General features: G+C 37.4%; 1 protein-coding gene across 1 annotated transcript in view; it reads left to right on the forward strand.

The window, feature by feature from the left end:
* The window catches only part of LOC102887716 (zinc finger protein 14 homolog), a 17047-nt gene extending 2639 nt beyond the window's left edge, over positions 1–14408 (forward strand). The window contains 4 exon segments of the mRNA XM_015591859.2: positions 1667–1793; positions 2889–2934; positions 2936–2973; positions 10525–14408. Of these exon segments, the coding sequence (XP_015447345.1) occupies positions 1667–1793; positions 2889–2934; positions 2936–2973; positions 10525–11891 (1578 nt within the window). The 3' untranslated portion in view covers positions 11892–14408.
* The last annotated feature ends 482 nt before the right edge of the window (positions 14409–14890 follow it).

Consider the following 14890-nt stretch of genomic DNA (forward strand, 5'->3'; position numbering starts at 1 on the left):
CCTCAGTTTCCCAAGCACGTAAGATGAGATTTAATGTTGACTGGTCTCAGTCTCTATAAAGCTCTTAGGATTGTGTGGATTAGGTAGGGATGTGATAGGGCTTTGTATTTTAAGGCCTAAAATTTCATTTACTTTATCAAGGGTCCAAAGGCCTAACCATGAGTTCTCCTGCTCTCACCAGAAATACCTGCCACCCAGCAGAAAAGACTCCCTACTGGCTAGATCCCCTATATGCCAGACCAGCTAATCCCCTCCTAGTCCTTAACGTAATGGGTACCCCACCACCACCACCGCTGCCTGCAGAGTTTTGCAAACAAGCCAATCACACCTGTGGGAACCAGGGAATACCTCACCTTTTTCCTACAAAGCCTGCCTCCCACAGACCCTGCTTGTTCAATGTATTCCTGAGTGCAACCCTTGTGCGGCCCTGCATGACATGGGGTGTCCTCCACCCCTGGACTGTGAGTACATGTAACTAATAAACTAGTGGCGATCTCATCTGTGTGGTGTCGGGTATCCAGCCATCTCATGCTACCGAGGGTGAAGGGTCCCTCTCTCTCCAGTGGATGAATAGGAGACAATCAGAACAGGACTGCAATAGAGTGACCAAGCATTCTCTCGGGGAAACCCTGAGAGACAAGTACCAGGAGCATGTCCACTGTGTAGCTGTACAGGTGTGCTGGTCCAGAGTGGGGTATCTCAGCCTCGAAACTGTTACTATTTCGAGCCGGAGAATCTTTTGCTGTAGAGTGCTATCCTCTGTGTTGCCAGCTGTCTGAAGGTGTGCCTGGCCTCCACCAGTTAGACGCCCGTAACACCGACACCCTCCTCCCCGAGTTGTGACAGTCAGAATTGTCTTCAGACACTGCCATCTGTCTTCGGGGGAGTAAAATTAGTCCTCATTGAAAACCACTGGTCCAGACTGATGTCTTCACGATTCGGTAGCCCCTGACTCAGGACTGGGGAAAGGTGTTTATTGAGGGATGATGGTTGATAAAAGAGTAAGAGGGTCATCCAGATGCATAAGTAAGTGTTAGATAACGTAGACGGTGAGAGCCGAGGATGACTTTTGAGATTATATTGAAATAAAACATCTAAATAGAAAAAAAGAGATTGAAATTATTTAAAATGTGGACTGTCGTGGAGCCAATTTTAGAAAGTTTGCTAAAGAATTGGTCATAACAGGGAAAACATTTATAATAAAATCTGATTTTATGATGGACTTGAGTCTGTTTTCTTAGAGATTTTATAGTACATCCAGGATAAATTTTTATCAGTATTTTTTCCTGCGCATTAAAGAAAAAAGATAGAAGACCTCAGATTTCTTAAGAATTTTTGGCGTCAACACAGCTTGAAGAAATCTATGTACCATTTCATTTAATTGGAATTTTTTTCAGTTATTATTATATTCATTTCCAGATATGTGTGGGTAAAAATTTTATCTGCAGCCTCAGGACTATTCAAGACATGTAGCGCTCTGCTTCAGTGACACTGATTTTTTTTTACTATTTCCTATGCATGTCGTAAGTTTTCAGCCCTACCCTCTTCGCTGCCATGTGGCCCCCTCTCTGCAATGCAATCCTCGATCGCCTTTCTTTCTATTTAAAAAGTATTTCGTTTATTTTCACAAGAAATAAATTAAGGGGTTTTTTTCTTTTATTTTTAGGGTTCAGTGACATTCAGGGACGTGGCCATAGACTTCTCACAGGAAGAATGGGAATTCCTGGACTCAGCTCAGAGGGACTTATATAGGGATGTGATGTGGGAGAATTATAGCAACTTCATTTCACTAGGTAAGGCTATTTATCCCAAATTACATTGGCCTTCTCTACTGTCAATTTAGGACAGTGTTTTGAGAAACTAGATAAATTCTGTCTCTCTGTTCCAATGGAATGGTTTAAGCTTCGTTAGGTTAGAAATAGGTCCCTCCGTTTAGCATGCCATCACTCCCATCCTGCTAGGTCCTTCATACTTTTCAGGCTGTGTAATTTTCTCATTTCATTAATATCCAGGGGGCTGTATTTGAAGTCTAGGTTGCTTACAACAGAAGCATCATTCAAGAAACCAGATTTCACATTGTATTTGACCTCAGAAGTGATGTAGGTGCTTAACACACCTTTCTAATCTACCTTCATAGAGAGTTCTAGTCACAAGGGTTCCGAGTCTCTAAAAATGGGAGCCTACAGAACTTACATGATATGACATGGATCCGCAAAGTGCACGTAAAACTCAGTTAAATGTTTAAATGTATTGTTTCCTAAAACAGACATATTCACTTCTACCTACTTTGCGACTGAAGGTTAAAATTTAAGAATGTTTCCTTGTAACATCGAATGAATATTCTAGAAAGGATATGAGAATGTCACAGAAAGCAAAATTATAATAATAACAGCTCATACTTCATAAACACATTATGTGTATAAATACATATATAACTATGTATATTTGTGCTTAGGCCCTATTCTGAGCATTATGAGAATTAATCCTCACAACTCTGTGAGGAATACACTATTACTATCCTCACTTCAGATGAGAAAACTTAGGCACAATAGGTTAATAATTTGCCAACGGAACACAGCAGCAAAGGCAGTATTTGAACCCAGGCAGTCGGATCCAGATTTTGTTTTCTCAACTACTACACAAGAGTGTCTCTCAATAGAGCATGTATGAGTTTAAATTATATTAAGGGCTTTTCTTGACTATTTAGTGTCTATTTCTTATGGTCCTGAGGTCGCCATAGTATGAGTGTTCTTCAACTCCTTTGCATTTCCTTGCTCTTAGGCTTTATAAAATACCATTTTGGTCTGTAATTAATTGTAAATCTAACCGAATCTGAATCTAAGGACTTTTGGGCTTCTAATTTCATGTCACATTTTTCTTTTAAGCAGGACCGTCCATTTCTAAACCAGACGTGGTAAAAAAAAAGAAAGAGCCCGATGGTTGTAAGAGAAGGGATAAGCAGACACTACCCTGGTGAGTGAGGGCTTAGCAGGCGTGGGGAAGTCATTAAGGTCATAGCTAAGCTGGTTAGGGTAAAGGCACACCCTTTAGATGTCCTTGGGGATGTCTCTTCAAAAGCCCATGGTCCGTGGAGAAAAGGCCTGGGACTTGGGATGCAAATTAAAATCTTTTAAGCCTGGACTAGCAAAGGAACTTTCTGTTGACCTTGGTGACAGCTCTCTGTTTCTCATGTCTCATGTTTTCTCTCCCGCTTCAAAAAGAGAGGAGCTGTTCTCAGTAGAAGGGAAAAAATGATAAATATAAAAGCTGAAATCAACAGAAGTGAAAAATAAAAGAAGTAGAGAAAATTAATAAAGCCAAGAGTTAATTTCTTGAAAAGATCAACCAAGTCGGTAAACACCTAACTTGATTAATCAAGAGGAAAAGACAAATTACTGTCAGGAGTAGAAGAGGGGTTTTCAGTTCATATCCTATAACCATTAAAAGAATAATAAGAAAATGCTACGAGTAACTTTATGCTTGTAAATTTGACAAATTTAAAAATTCCTTGAAAAATACAACTTACCAGAACTGACACAAGAGAAAGAAAATATGGATTAACCTTGTATCTATTAAAGAAATTGAATTTATTATCAGAAATCTTTCCACAAAGTAAACATCAGGCCCGGATCATTTCATTGTGTATTCCATTTACTATTTAAGGAAGAAGTAAGAGCAGTGTTACACACATTTCTGTAGAAAAAGAAAGAACGTTTTCCAACTCATTTTATGAGACCGCGTACCCCTTATACCGTGATCTGACAAAGATACTACAAAAAAACCCCCCAAAACTCCAAAACCACAGACTCATCATTTATGAACACAGATATACAATTTTTAACAAAATATTTGCAAACCAAATTCAGTATTAAAAATGATCAAGTAGGGTTTATTCCAGTAATGCAAGCTTGGTTTAACATTCAAAAATAATGAGTGGAATTCTCTCTCCCTCTTTTAAGGCCACCAATACTATCTAATTACTAGTCCATCCTTATGACTTTATTTAACTTAAATTACATCTTTATAGCTTCTGTTTTTTTATTTATGTCTTTCATTATCTAAAAATGTATTCATTAATTTAGTCAGCAAATACTTCAGTGTCCAATTTGAACCAGATACTGTGCTATAGACACCAGCGGAACAATTGCGAACAAGAATGATAAGTCCCAGAAGTCATGTTGCTTACATTTTAATAGGATTAAGGAACCTGAGTAAATAAGTAAATAGATAAATAATATTAGGAAGTGACAAGTATTATTAAGGAAAGTGAGAATATAATAATGATATATGTCAGTTAATATGTCAACATAAAATGTATTATATGTCAACAACCTGATATTTAATAAAAGGCTCATTAAAACAACATTAAATCAGCATCGTATACATGGATGTGAAGTTGAAAATTCATCGTTGCAATAAAGATACTAAGCTTCATCAAAGAAAAAGACAAGCAAACAAATTGGCAGGTGTAAACGGGTTTGTTTTCAGGTGGTCAGGGCTTTTGAGGAGTTGATATTAGAGCGGAGACAGGCGAAAAGAGTTCAGGCCATGAGACTATCTAAAGCAAGATAATCCTGATAGAACAGCAAAGGCAGAGGCCTTGGGTGGAGGCAGAAGTTTGTATGTTGAGGAATAGCAAGAAGGCCAGGATGATTAGAATGATTATTCCAAAGGTAAGTGAAAAACAGAATAATGAGATGAAGTCAGAAAGCTTAGCTGACTGTACATTATGGGGGAAGGCGTGCGACTTTAAGTGCGGTAGACAGCTATTGGAGATTTTTGAGAAGAGAAGTGACATGAGTTGATTTGTCTTGTAATTATCCGTCTGGAGAACAGAGTGAATAGGCACAAGATGGGCAGTAGGAAGACCAAGTAGGAGCCTGTTTCATTTGTGCCAGTGGAAGATGATGGTGGTTTTGAATAGGATGGTGGTGGTTGGAGGTAGGGAGGTGTCAGCACTGTGCCGGAGGCACATGGAACAGCTCACTTTTTGCCAGATTTCTTAATCCCACCTGGAGCCAGAGGGCCCTTCCTCACCAGCGTTTGCTTTTATGATTTAGTTTTGTTTTTCTTTCTTTCCAGGTCTCTCTTTGGTTTATTATTATTATTATTATTTTTGGTTTATTCTGTATTGCATTCCACAAGCAAGGCTCATAGTTCCTAATGAAATTTACATGCTAATTTACTTTATTCAGATACACAGGCACACACATGTTTAAATTTAGAATAACAACACCAATATTGTTACCACCAGTATGTTTACTGAAAAATTTAAATACTTTTGTTCAGGTTTTTTTTTTTTATCAATATATTATTTTAATTATCGAAGTTTTTTTGGTATGCTTTTAATAACTTGGGGTATTCCTTTTCATTCCTCTCTTCAGGTTTTTAAAAATTATTCTTGGTTGTTTATTTTTCCAATATTATTTTAATTATTGAATATATTATATTAATTATTGGTATGCTTTTAATAACTTGGGGTATTCTTTTTGGTATGCTTTTAATAACTTGGGGTATTCCTTTTCATTCCTCTCTTCAGGTTTTTAAAAATTATTCTTGGTTGTTTATTTTTCCATATGGATTTTTGAATCGTGTCTAATTCTAGAGCAAATAAGTCCATTGGTATTTTTTATTTAGATTGCATTATTTTTGTTCTACCTCTCTGTATAATATGCATCTGTTGGATCTTACAGCAAGATTGCATTTCTGAGGGGCATTAAAGAAAACAATTAGACTAGCATATTCTGATAAAAGACTAATTTTGTAGTTCTAGAGGAAAAGAAATTATGTTCTTCCTCCTTCAGTAGAATTTTCTACTGAGAGACAATCCTAGAATGTTGATAAAAAATGTAAGCCAGCTTATGGTTACCCTTCTTATGCATTTGGACTTCCTTAGGGAGGAACCACGTCATGGTTTTTCCTATGAAAGTTGGTTAACCCAAAGCAGGGGCAGCACTTCCTCTGGTGTAGGGGGAGTGTCTCTAAATGTTACAGTGCAGGTAGAGTCATATCCTCATCTCTTTCGTTGTCCTGCTGAGATGTCCTCCAGAGCTTTCTGTATTATGAGGTCACCTGGTGTTATACAAATAAATAGACTGGATGGTCTCCTGAAAGCTGACGTGGATTTAGGGCATCATCTACTCAGTCTTATCAGTGGTAGCTGTGTACATTTGTGAAAATCTCAAGCAAAAATTGCCCTAATCGTTTAAGACACACACTTAAAAAGCCATTTTTACAAATATATTTAAAACGTAGTGCTGATCCTTAATTCAAATCACTCTAGTATTATTATATTGCGTCAGGTAATCTGCAGGCTTTTTCTGGTCTAGGTGATAATCTAGTGACTAAAGAAAGCTATTACAAATTAATACAGGCAGAGAGAAAAACTGCTTTGAGTTCATTATTAACTATTTCCAAACAAGAAAAAAGAAGTAAAATATGGGTGACTCAGGGGAAAAGACACTTCACTTTTTTTTTTTGTAAATATACTTCATGTTTACAACAGTTTTAGGTTCACAGCAAAATTGAGCAGGAGGTACAGAGAATTTCCACACACTCCGTGAGGATGGCATTATTTTTATTAGTGGGAAGCAAAATCTTGTGTGTTTATATTTTTTTACTTTTTCAGGTAGTTTATTGATGATTATGTAATTTGCATACATCAAAATCCACTCCAGTTTAGTGTCCAGTTTTAGGAATTTTAGCAAATGCATACACTTGTGTAACTGGCACCACAGTCAAGTTTTAGAACAGTTCTGAAGCTTCCTTATGTGCCCGATGTTTCTTCACTAAGTTAAATGTAGATTTTGGGCTAAGAAATATGTTTTTTATCATGTTAAGCAAGTAACCATATATTCCTGTTATTTCGAGTGCTTTTTTAAAAATAAGGAATGAGTGCGATTTGAATTAAGATGCCTTTCCATTGTCCGTGGAAATAATCATATGAATTTTACCCTTAGAGTAATGAGTATGATGAATTATTTTGGTAGATTTTTCTAATATTAAAGTGCCTTTGCTTTCCTAGAATAAGCCACATTTAATTATATTTTCTTTCCATGTGCTCAAGGAGTTTTTGCATGAATTTTCATAAGTGATATTGACATATAATTTTCCTTTACTATGGTTTTTTTTTTCCATCGAGGTATAATTGTTCCTTTACTGGACTTTTATTCCTTTTTAAACTCATTTAAAAATAACTTGGAATTTTTTCTTTTTTAAATGTTCTGGGTCACTTTCAATATGATTGGACTATGTGCTTTCTAAAGTTTTGATAATCTTCAAAATAATTTTTGAAGTAGGTTTTTGACTGTTTTCTCTATATTAGAAAATTACCCTTTTTGGCATAGTAGTTTCTTATGATTTTCAAAATGCTGTTTTATTAATTACTCGTTAGTGTCAAGAACTGTGAAGGATCTGCAGTTTTACTTTACTTGCAAGCTTAACAAGTTAGCCTGCCACAGTGTCATGGATGCTGGCAGAAGACACAGGACTCCTAAGCCAAAAACAGGATTCCGTTGCTCACAGCCCAACAGGCAGCGTGAGCATCAGCATATTTGCATCATTTCTTTGCACCCAAATTCCATGGGGGTGCCATGGATGGGTGTAGATAGATACCTGAACAGGCTGTGAGCTTTGTTACAGGAGAGGAACCCTGAGCCTCTTTAGAGAACCCGACCTTTTCTTTGAGGGAGATAGTAACCTTTATTATGTGGAACAGTTAGCAAACCTGCCTGTTGAGATACTCTCTCTCCCTTTCTAGACTGTTTGTTACACAAACATTCTTGAAAAGAGCCCACAACAAAGGTCGTCAAAAGATGTGCAAAAATGTGAGACCCCTGATTAGTTGTCTCTGAGTGCATAGTTGCTGTTTTTTATTTTGTTTGAATACTTTCCTTTTTATCTTTGTTATCTTAACTAATGGCTAATATTTCATTAATTTTTTTAAAAAACAACCTGGGTTTGTGGATTAATTTTTTTTCTGTTATCTAATTAAATTCTGCTTTTATTTTCATTTTTTCCCTTTTTCTAGGTTACTCAGTACATTTTGTTCTGTTTCTAACTTGAGTGGAGTACTCATATATTTTCATTTCTATTACACTAAGAATTTAAATGTATCAATGAATTTTCTATGATCTGTAGCTCTATTTCGTAGTTTCTAGAAATGTGGTGTTTTCAATATTCTCTAGAAATTCTACAGCTTCAGTAGAGAGTTTTTAAAATTCGAAGCGAAGATGTCTCTTGGTTTTATTACTTCTCATTCTTTGACACTTTTATACATTTATACATTGAACTTGCAGAAAAAAAACTTCCCATCTCTTCTGTCCCGTCTCCTTCCATCTCTTTGCTCACCTCATTCCACATTTCGATTTTCTTCATGTAAGTCCCCCAGCCGAATTACTATCTTAGAGCGCATATCCAGCATAGCTTTTGTTTTTACTCTCTTGCACTCAAGTGATTCGAAGCCCCCTTCCATATTTGGTAGTTATTCTGATATACTCAATATTTACCGTTGCATTTTGCTCAGGACTTCATAAGCCTGTCAATATTAGCATGACTGAAAAATATTTGAGATTTTCTGGGAAATACAAAAGTTGCTTTGGATATGCAGAGTGGAAAGGAGTACCTAGGACAGATATGAAGGAACAAAGTTTGAGTAAATGTAGGATTGATGAGTAGTAGTATAAACTCTACTGGAGATGTCATTACAGTGCAGTGTCAAAGGTTAGAGACAGATGTACATATTAACGATTACATAATAATGGGAGTTAAATGAGTAACATCTATGATGTATTTGGGGTTCATTAATGGTAAATGAATTTAGAGAGTGTTTCTGCTACTGGGAAACTAACAAATGAGAATAACAAATGAGAAAATTAATAAATTCATTATTCCAAAATTGGGGAGGGTGGTACAAAGAAGAGCAGTAGATTGCTGGGATAGAGCATAAAGTGCATAGACTTAAATATGATCAGCAGGACTAGCTTTATGAAGATGTGACTTTTTAAAAATAAATTTACTTATTTAAATTAGTTTCAAGTATACGGTACATTGGTTAGACACCTATATTATTCATAAAACGATTCCCCCCAGTGCTCCCCCCTTCCCTGGCCCTCCACTTAGCCATCATATTAATGCTAACTGCATTCCCTGTGGTGTGCTCCCCATCCCCGTATCCAACTATCAACTACTAATTTGTATGAAGATGTGATTTTTGATTTGAGATCTGAGGGATGAAAAGAAGCCAACCATACAAAGTCAGAGGATTTCTCAAAGAAGGAGCAACCTGTGAACAGTTGTATTCAGTGGGAACAGTTGTAGCGCACTCAGTGCTGAAAAGAGGCCTTTGTGGCATGAACAGAGAGAGTAAATGGGACAGGAGCTGATCACCAGAAGCCTTATTATCCCTGCTCAGGTATTTATATTTTATTCTCATCGTGAAGAGAAATCATTGAAAATATTTAAATAGAGAGACTCAAACATTGATCAGCCTCAGAATTATTTGTCGGAGAATATAATTAAGAACAAAATAAAAACCCTAGTCTTGTAGCTTTTGTTTCAGTCGGTTAAAAATACCTCTGTATAGTTTTAACAGATCTTCAGGGGATTCTTATCCACATCTAAATCAGGCCTCCATCGCTATAACTTGTTTCCCCAATCACCAGGCTCACCTCCTTCCCTGGACTTTCCTTATTCTGTTTCCTTTTCCTTTTTTTGAAATGTTCGAGACTAAAGTCTGGTCCATAATATAATTAATAATCCAGAATACAAATTAGCTTAATAGTGATGCAAAATAGGGAATGATAGATCTCAGTATTGTGGAAGTTAGTTGGTTCACTACTAACTAGCAGAAATGCCACTTTTCGTACTTGAATGAAGCCAGAATAGTAGTGGGTTTATACCATTCAACAGTCAAGGCAAAAACCTTCAGTTTGATGCTTTGTTAGGAGCCCTGCCTCCCCTACATTACGAAATAAATGCCTGCACCCAGGGATCCCTCCCAGAGATGTATACAGTCAACCTTGCATGGCTCCTGGCCAAAGACACATAGCACTTCACCTGATTCCCACTTTAGTGGTAGCCCCACTGGCTCAGGGCTTTATTTTCATGTGCAGTGTCTCAGTGCCTGAAATCCAGCATTTCTACTTCATGTTTGTGCATTTAATATCCACGAAATGGCCTTCAGCCAGGCTTAAGGTGCTTTTTGGGTTCCCTTGAGATACCAATTACTATATTTGTTAGTGCTCTGCTAATGAAGTTGCATAGATTTGAGTGGTCTTCTCCAGCCCTGTTTTCTTCATAAATCCTAATTTTCGGTGTGTAATTTTGCAGGAGATAGATTTTTTTGTTTTGTTTTGTTTTAGGTACACATATGTGGTATTGTAGCAGAAATGCTTGTGTTCTAGAGATATCCGATTCATTCACTCGTAACAGGCATTCTTTTCAGTGCCTTTTATTTCTCTATAGACGTTTTCTTTCTTCTGGAACAGGAAAATGGCATGTGTTTGCTTTCTTGTTTTCTTTCAGATTTGGAGTCCAGATACAGGATCAATACTTTCTCTCCAGAAAAGGATATTTATGAAATATATTCATTCCACTGGGAGGTAATGGAAAGAATTAAAAGCTATAGCCTTCAGGACTCCATTTTTACAAACGATTGGCAATGCAAAAGCAAGATTGAGGGGCCAAAGGAACCACAAGAGGGATATTTTGGGCAAGTGAAAATTACTTCCGAAAAAATGACCTCTTACAAAAAGCATAATTTTCTTGCTGAATATCAGAGAATTCACAATGGAGAAAAGTTATATGAATGTAAGGAATGTAGGAAGACCTTCATTCGTCGCTCCACACTTAGTCAGCACCTGAGAATTCATACTGGTGAGAAACCTTACAAATGTAAGGAATGTGGGCAGGCTTTTAGACAGCGCGCGCACCTTATTCGACATCACAAACTTCATACTGGTGAGAAACCCTATGAGTGTAAGGAATGTGGGAAGGCTTTTACAGTGCTCCAGGAGCTTACTCAACATCAGAGACTTCATACTGGCGAGAAGCCCTATGAATGTAAGGAATGTGGGAAGGCCTTTCGAGTACATCAGCAACTTGCTCGCCATCAGAGAATTCACACTGGTGAGAAACCCTACGAATGTAAGGCATGTGGGAAGACCTTTAGGCAGTGTACACACCTTACTCGACATCAGAGACTTCATACTGCTGAGAAGCTCTACGAATGTAAGGAATGTGGGAAAGCCTTCGTATGTAGTCCAGATCTTAGGGTACATCAGAAAATTCATTTTGGTGAGAAGCCCTATGAATGTAAGGAGTGCGGAAAGGCTTTTAGAATATGCCAGCAACTTACTGTCCATCAAAGTATTCACACTGGTGAGAAACCCTATGAATGTAAGGAATGTGGGAAGGCCTTTCGGTTAAGACAGCAACTTGTTCGCCATCAGAGAATTCATACGCGTGAGAAGCCCTACGAATGCATGGAGTGTTGGAAGACCTTCAGTAGTTACTCACAACTTATTTCACATCAGAGCATTCATATTGGCGAGAGACCTTATGAATGTGAAGAATGCGGGAAGGCCTTCAGACTGCTCTCGCAACTGACTCAGCATCAGAGCATTCACACTGGTGAGAAGCCTTACGAATGTAAGGAATGTAGAAAGCCTTTTAGACTCCTCTCCCAGCTGACTCAGCATCAGAGTATTCATACTGGCGAGAAACCTTATGGATGTAAGGAATGCGGTAAGGCTTTCAGACTTTATTCATTTCTCACTCAACACCAGAGGATTCACACAGGTGAGAAACCCTACAAATGCAAGGAATGTAAGAAGGCCTTTAGACAGCATTCACACCTTACTCAACATCAGAAAATTCATAATGGAATTTAATACAAGAAAGCTTTCGAATTTATAGCATGGTACAGAACATCAGAAAGTTAACTTTTGAGAAAAGTTGTTTCATGCTCACATCTAAGCGTAAGAAATTGTACGTTACAGAAAAAAGCGCTTTGAAAGCCATCCTTCACCATTCAAACATTGTTTATCTTAAGCAAATTTATGTGAGAGAATAATAACGAATGTAGGAAAATTTTTAGCTTTATCGTTTCCATTTCACTCTTACTAGTGTGTTACTAGACAAGGTACTTAAACTTCTGTGCCTCATTTTGCTCACTTGTAAAATAGCGATAACAGTACCCGTGTATGTTATTTATTGGTCTGTAATAAGTTATCACAGCTTAATAGCTTAAAATAATACACACTTATTATCTTGCAATTTCTATAGGTCAGGAGTCTTGGCAAACTTAGTTGGGTTTTCTGCTTCAGGGTCTCAAGGCTAAAATTAAGGTTTTTGCTGGGGCCGAGTCTCAACTAAAGCCTCTGCTGGGGAAGGGATCCACTTCCAACCTCACGTGGCTTTTGGCTGAATGCATTTTCCTGAGGACTATTGCACTGAGGTCCTCGGTTTCTGACTGACTGCGGGCTGAAGGTTGACCTTCAGTTCCTTGCCACATGGGCCTCTTCAGCATGGCTGCTTACTTCATCAAAGCATGCAAGCCAAGAAGGCAGTAAGAGTCTGCCAGCATCATAGAAGTTGTAATCTTGCCTAGTCTAATCACTGAAGTGATATTTCATCACTTTTGCTGTCTTCTGCTGTCTAGAAGCCAATTACTAGGTTGCCCCACACTCAAGGGAAGAGGATTACACAAGAGTCTGAATACCAGGAGGCCGGGACCATTGGGGCCAATTCAGAGTCAGCCTGCCACACTGTAATAGATTTGTAAGGATTAAGTAGTTGATAACTTGGAAAAATAGCAGCCACATAGCATGTTTTTTGTAAATATGTGTAATTGTTGTCATCACTAGTATCAGTGAAGTCATACAATAGGGATGTTCCATAGACAGACAATGTAGAAAAGCCTCCCGTCGGGCTGCTCAGCACTTAGTGAATTTAAGATAATTTATTCTGGATAAAATCTAGGAGGTTGTATCGAATGTGAGAAGTTCTCCATCACGTAAACCGCATCAGAAATTTCATGCTGAAAACCTTATGAATTTCATGAATATGAGGTTATTAAGAGTACTTAAGAATCAAAGAGAAACGTGACATTATTTTCCCATAATAAAGTCCCAAAAGTAAATGTTTTATAATCCCTATTGTCTGAGTACCATCCAAGATCAATTAGAAACTATCAAAGAGATGGCGAAAAGGAAACTAACCACTTGGAAATTTAATAATGTCTGTGCATGTTCATGTGTGTGTATTTGTGTATAAAACTCCTGTATAAAAGAAAACATCATTTTATTAAAGATTGTACTTTATCTTGTTCACATTGCTCCGTCAGCCAGTGGAAATTGGGTCTTTACGTGACCCCACTAGTAGTTATACAGTTTCTTGGTTGTGGCTGTACAGTTTGGTCAGCTATTGATGATGCTTGGGTACCAGCTTATTCTGATAAGTAAGTGGGGGAATCATTTATTTTGCTTTTCCCATGTGAACCAAGTTTTATGGCCACCAAAAGCTCATCAGAGTGGCTTTTAAATCTAACGAGTAAATAGATTGATAGGGTTAGGAAAATCACAATTTTCTAGTTTCCTACTGGAATAATGGGTCAAGAAAAATGATCTTCAACGGATATTAAAACTATTACGTGAAAGATTTTATAGTGAGAACATTACAGTGGATTTATCAAGCTGAACACTTCTGAGCCCTGTGATCAATTTTAACCTCTATAAAAGGAGACTGTTAGACAGTATGTACCACCTGATATAATGCAGTATAACACACCGCTACTTACAGAGCCTTATTGCCAGAATTATGAACTGAAGGAATGAAACACATAAGTCCGATTCTTTGAACCAAGAATTTGGAGAATAGATGAACAAAGCAATGGCACCACAAGGAAGCAGCCAAGCAGATCCAGATGTGCAAAATTCTACAAAACAACATGCTTTCCCCAACCAAGTGGCGTGAAAAAGAAAAGAAAGGCACTGTTAACAGATTAAAAGAGACGTAAGAGGCATATCAACTAAATTCAATGTGTGGGCATTACCTAGTTTGAACAAAATGTAAAAAGACATTTTGGAGACGATGGAGGAAAGGTGGACATGCACTGAGTATTAGATGATATTTAGAAATAATAATTTTGTTAGGGATGATAATATCAATGTGATTATTAAGAAATAAGAGCTCCCGTGTGTTAGAGATACATGCTTACATGTTTATGAAATGACAGAATATCCAAATTTAAAAAAAGAATTGGCAAAGTGAACTGGAAAAGAAATTGGCAAAATGTTGATAATTATGGAAGTGGAGTGGTTTGTATGTATGTGGGGGTTCACTGTTCTAATATTTCTACTTTCCTGTGTGTTTGAAAGTTTCAATAAAATGTTTAAAATCAAAACAAATTATAGACTGCTTAGAAATTATTCGTAATGAGATGCCTGCGTATCTAAACTTGTCAGCTATCACTAAAGTTCTGTTCAGTGAGAAGCGAATGCCCTTTAATGTGTTAAGGAAACTTTGTGGGCCCAGTCTTCGTCATCTTTAGTCACAGCAAGCAACTCTGAGTCTGTCACAAAGCTAAATGTAATGCTTATCGATTTAAAGTAAATATATAGTTTTTGTTACATATAAGTATTTCAGTCCCTGTTTTATTTAATGCCTGCCAGATTTTGTCGGAAGATGTCTTATCTGTTGGTGTAAAGGTTTTTCTCTCTTAATTTTTTGATATAATGAATTATATAAATTTCTTGACAAATTCAGGTTCCACACCCACTCTTAGGTTCAGTAATTCAGCAGTTCCGTGGAATCATCGTTGGGCCTGTTGGTGAAAGCATTCCTCCATTTGGACTCATTTGGCAGGGCACAGGCTGCGGATGGACTGGGC

This window comes from Pteropus alecto, unplaced genomic scaffold (genome assembly GCF_000325575.1).
Source record: "Pteropus alecto unplaced genomic scaffold, ASM32557v1 scaffold41, whole genome shotgun sequence".
In the NCBI taxonomy this organism is placed as follows: Eukaryota; Metazoa; Chordata; class Mammalia; order Chiroptera; family Pteropodidae; genus Pteropus; species Pteropus alecto.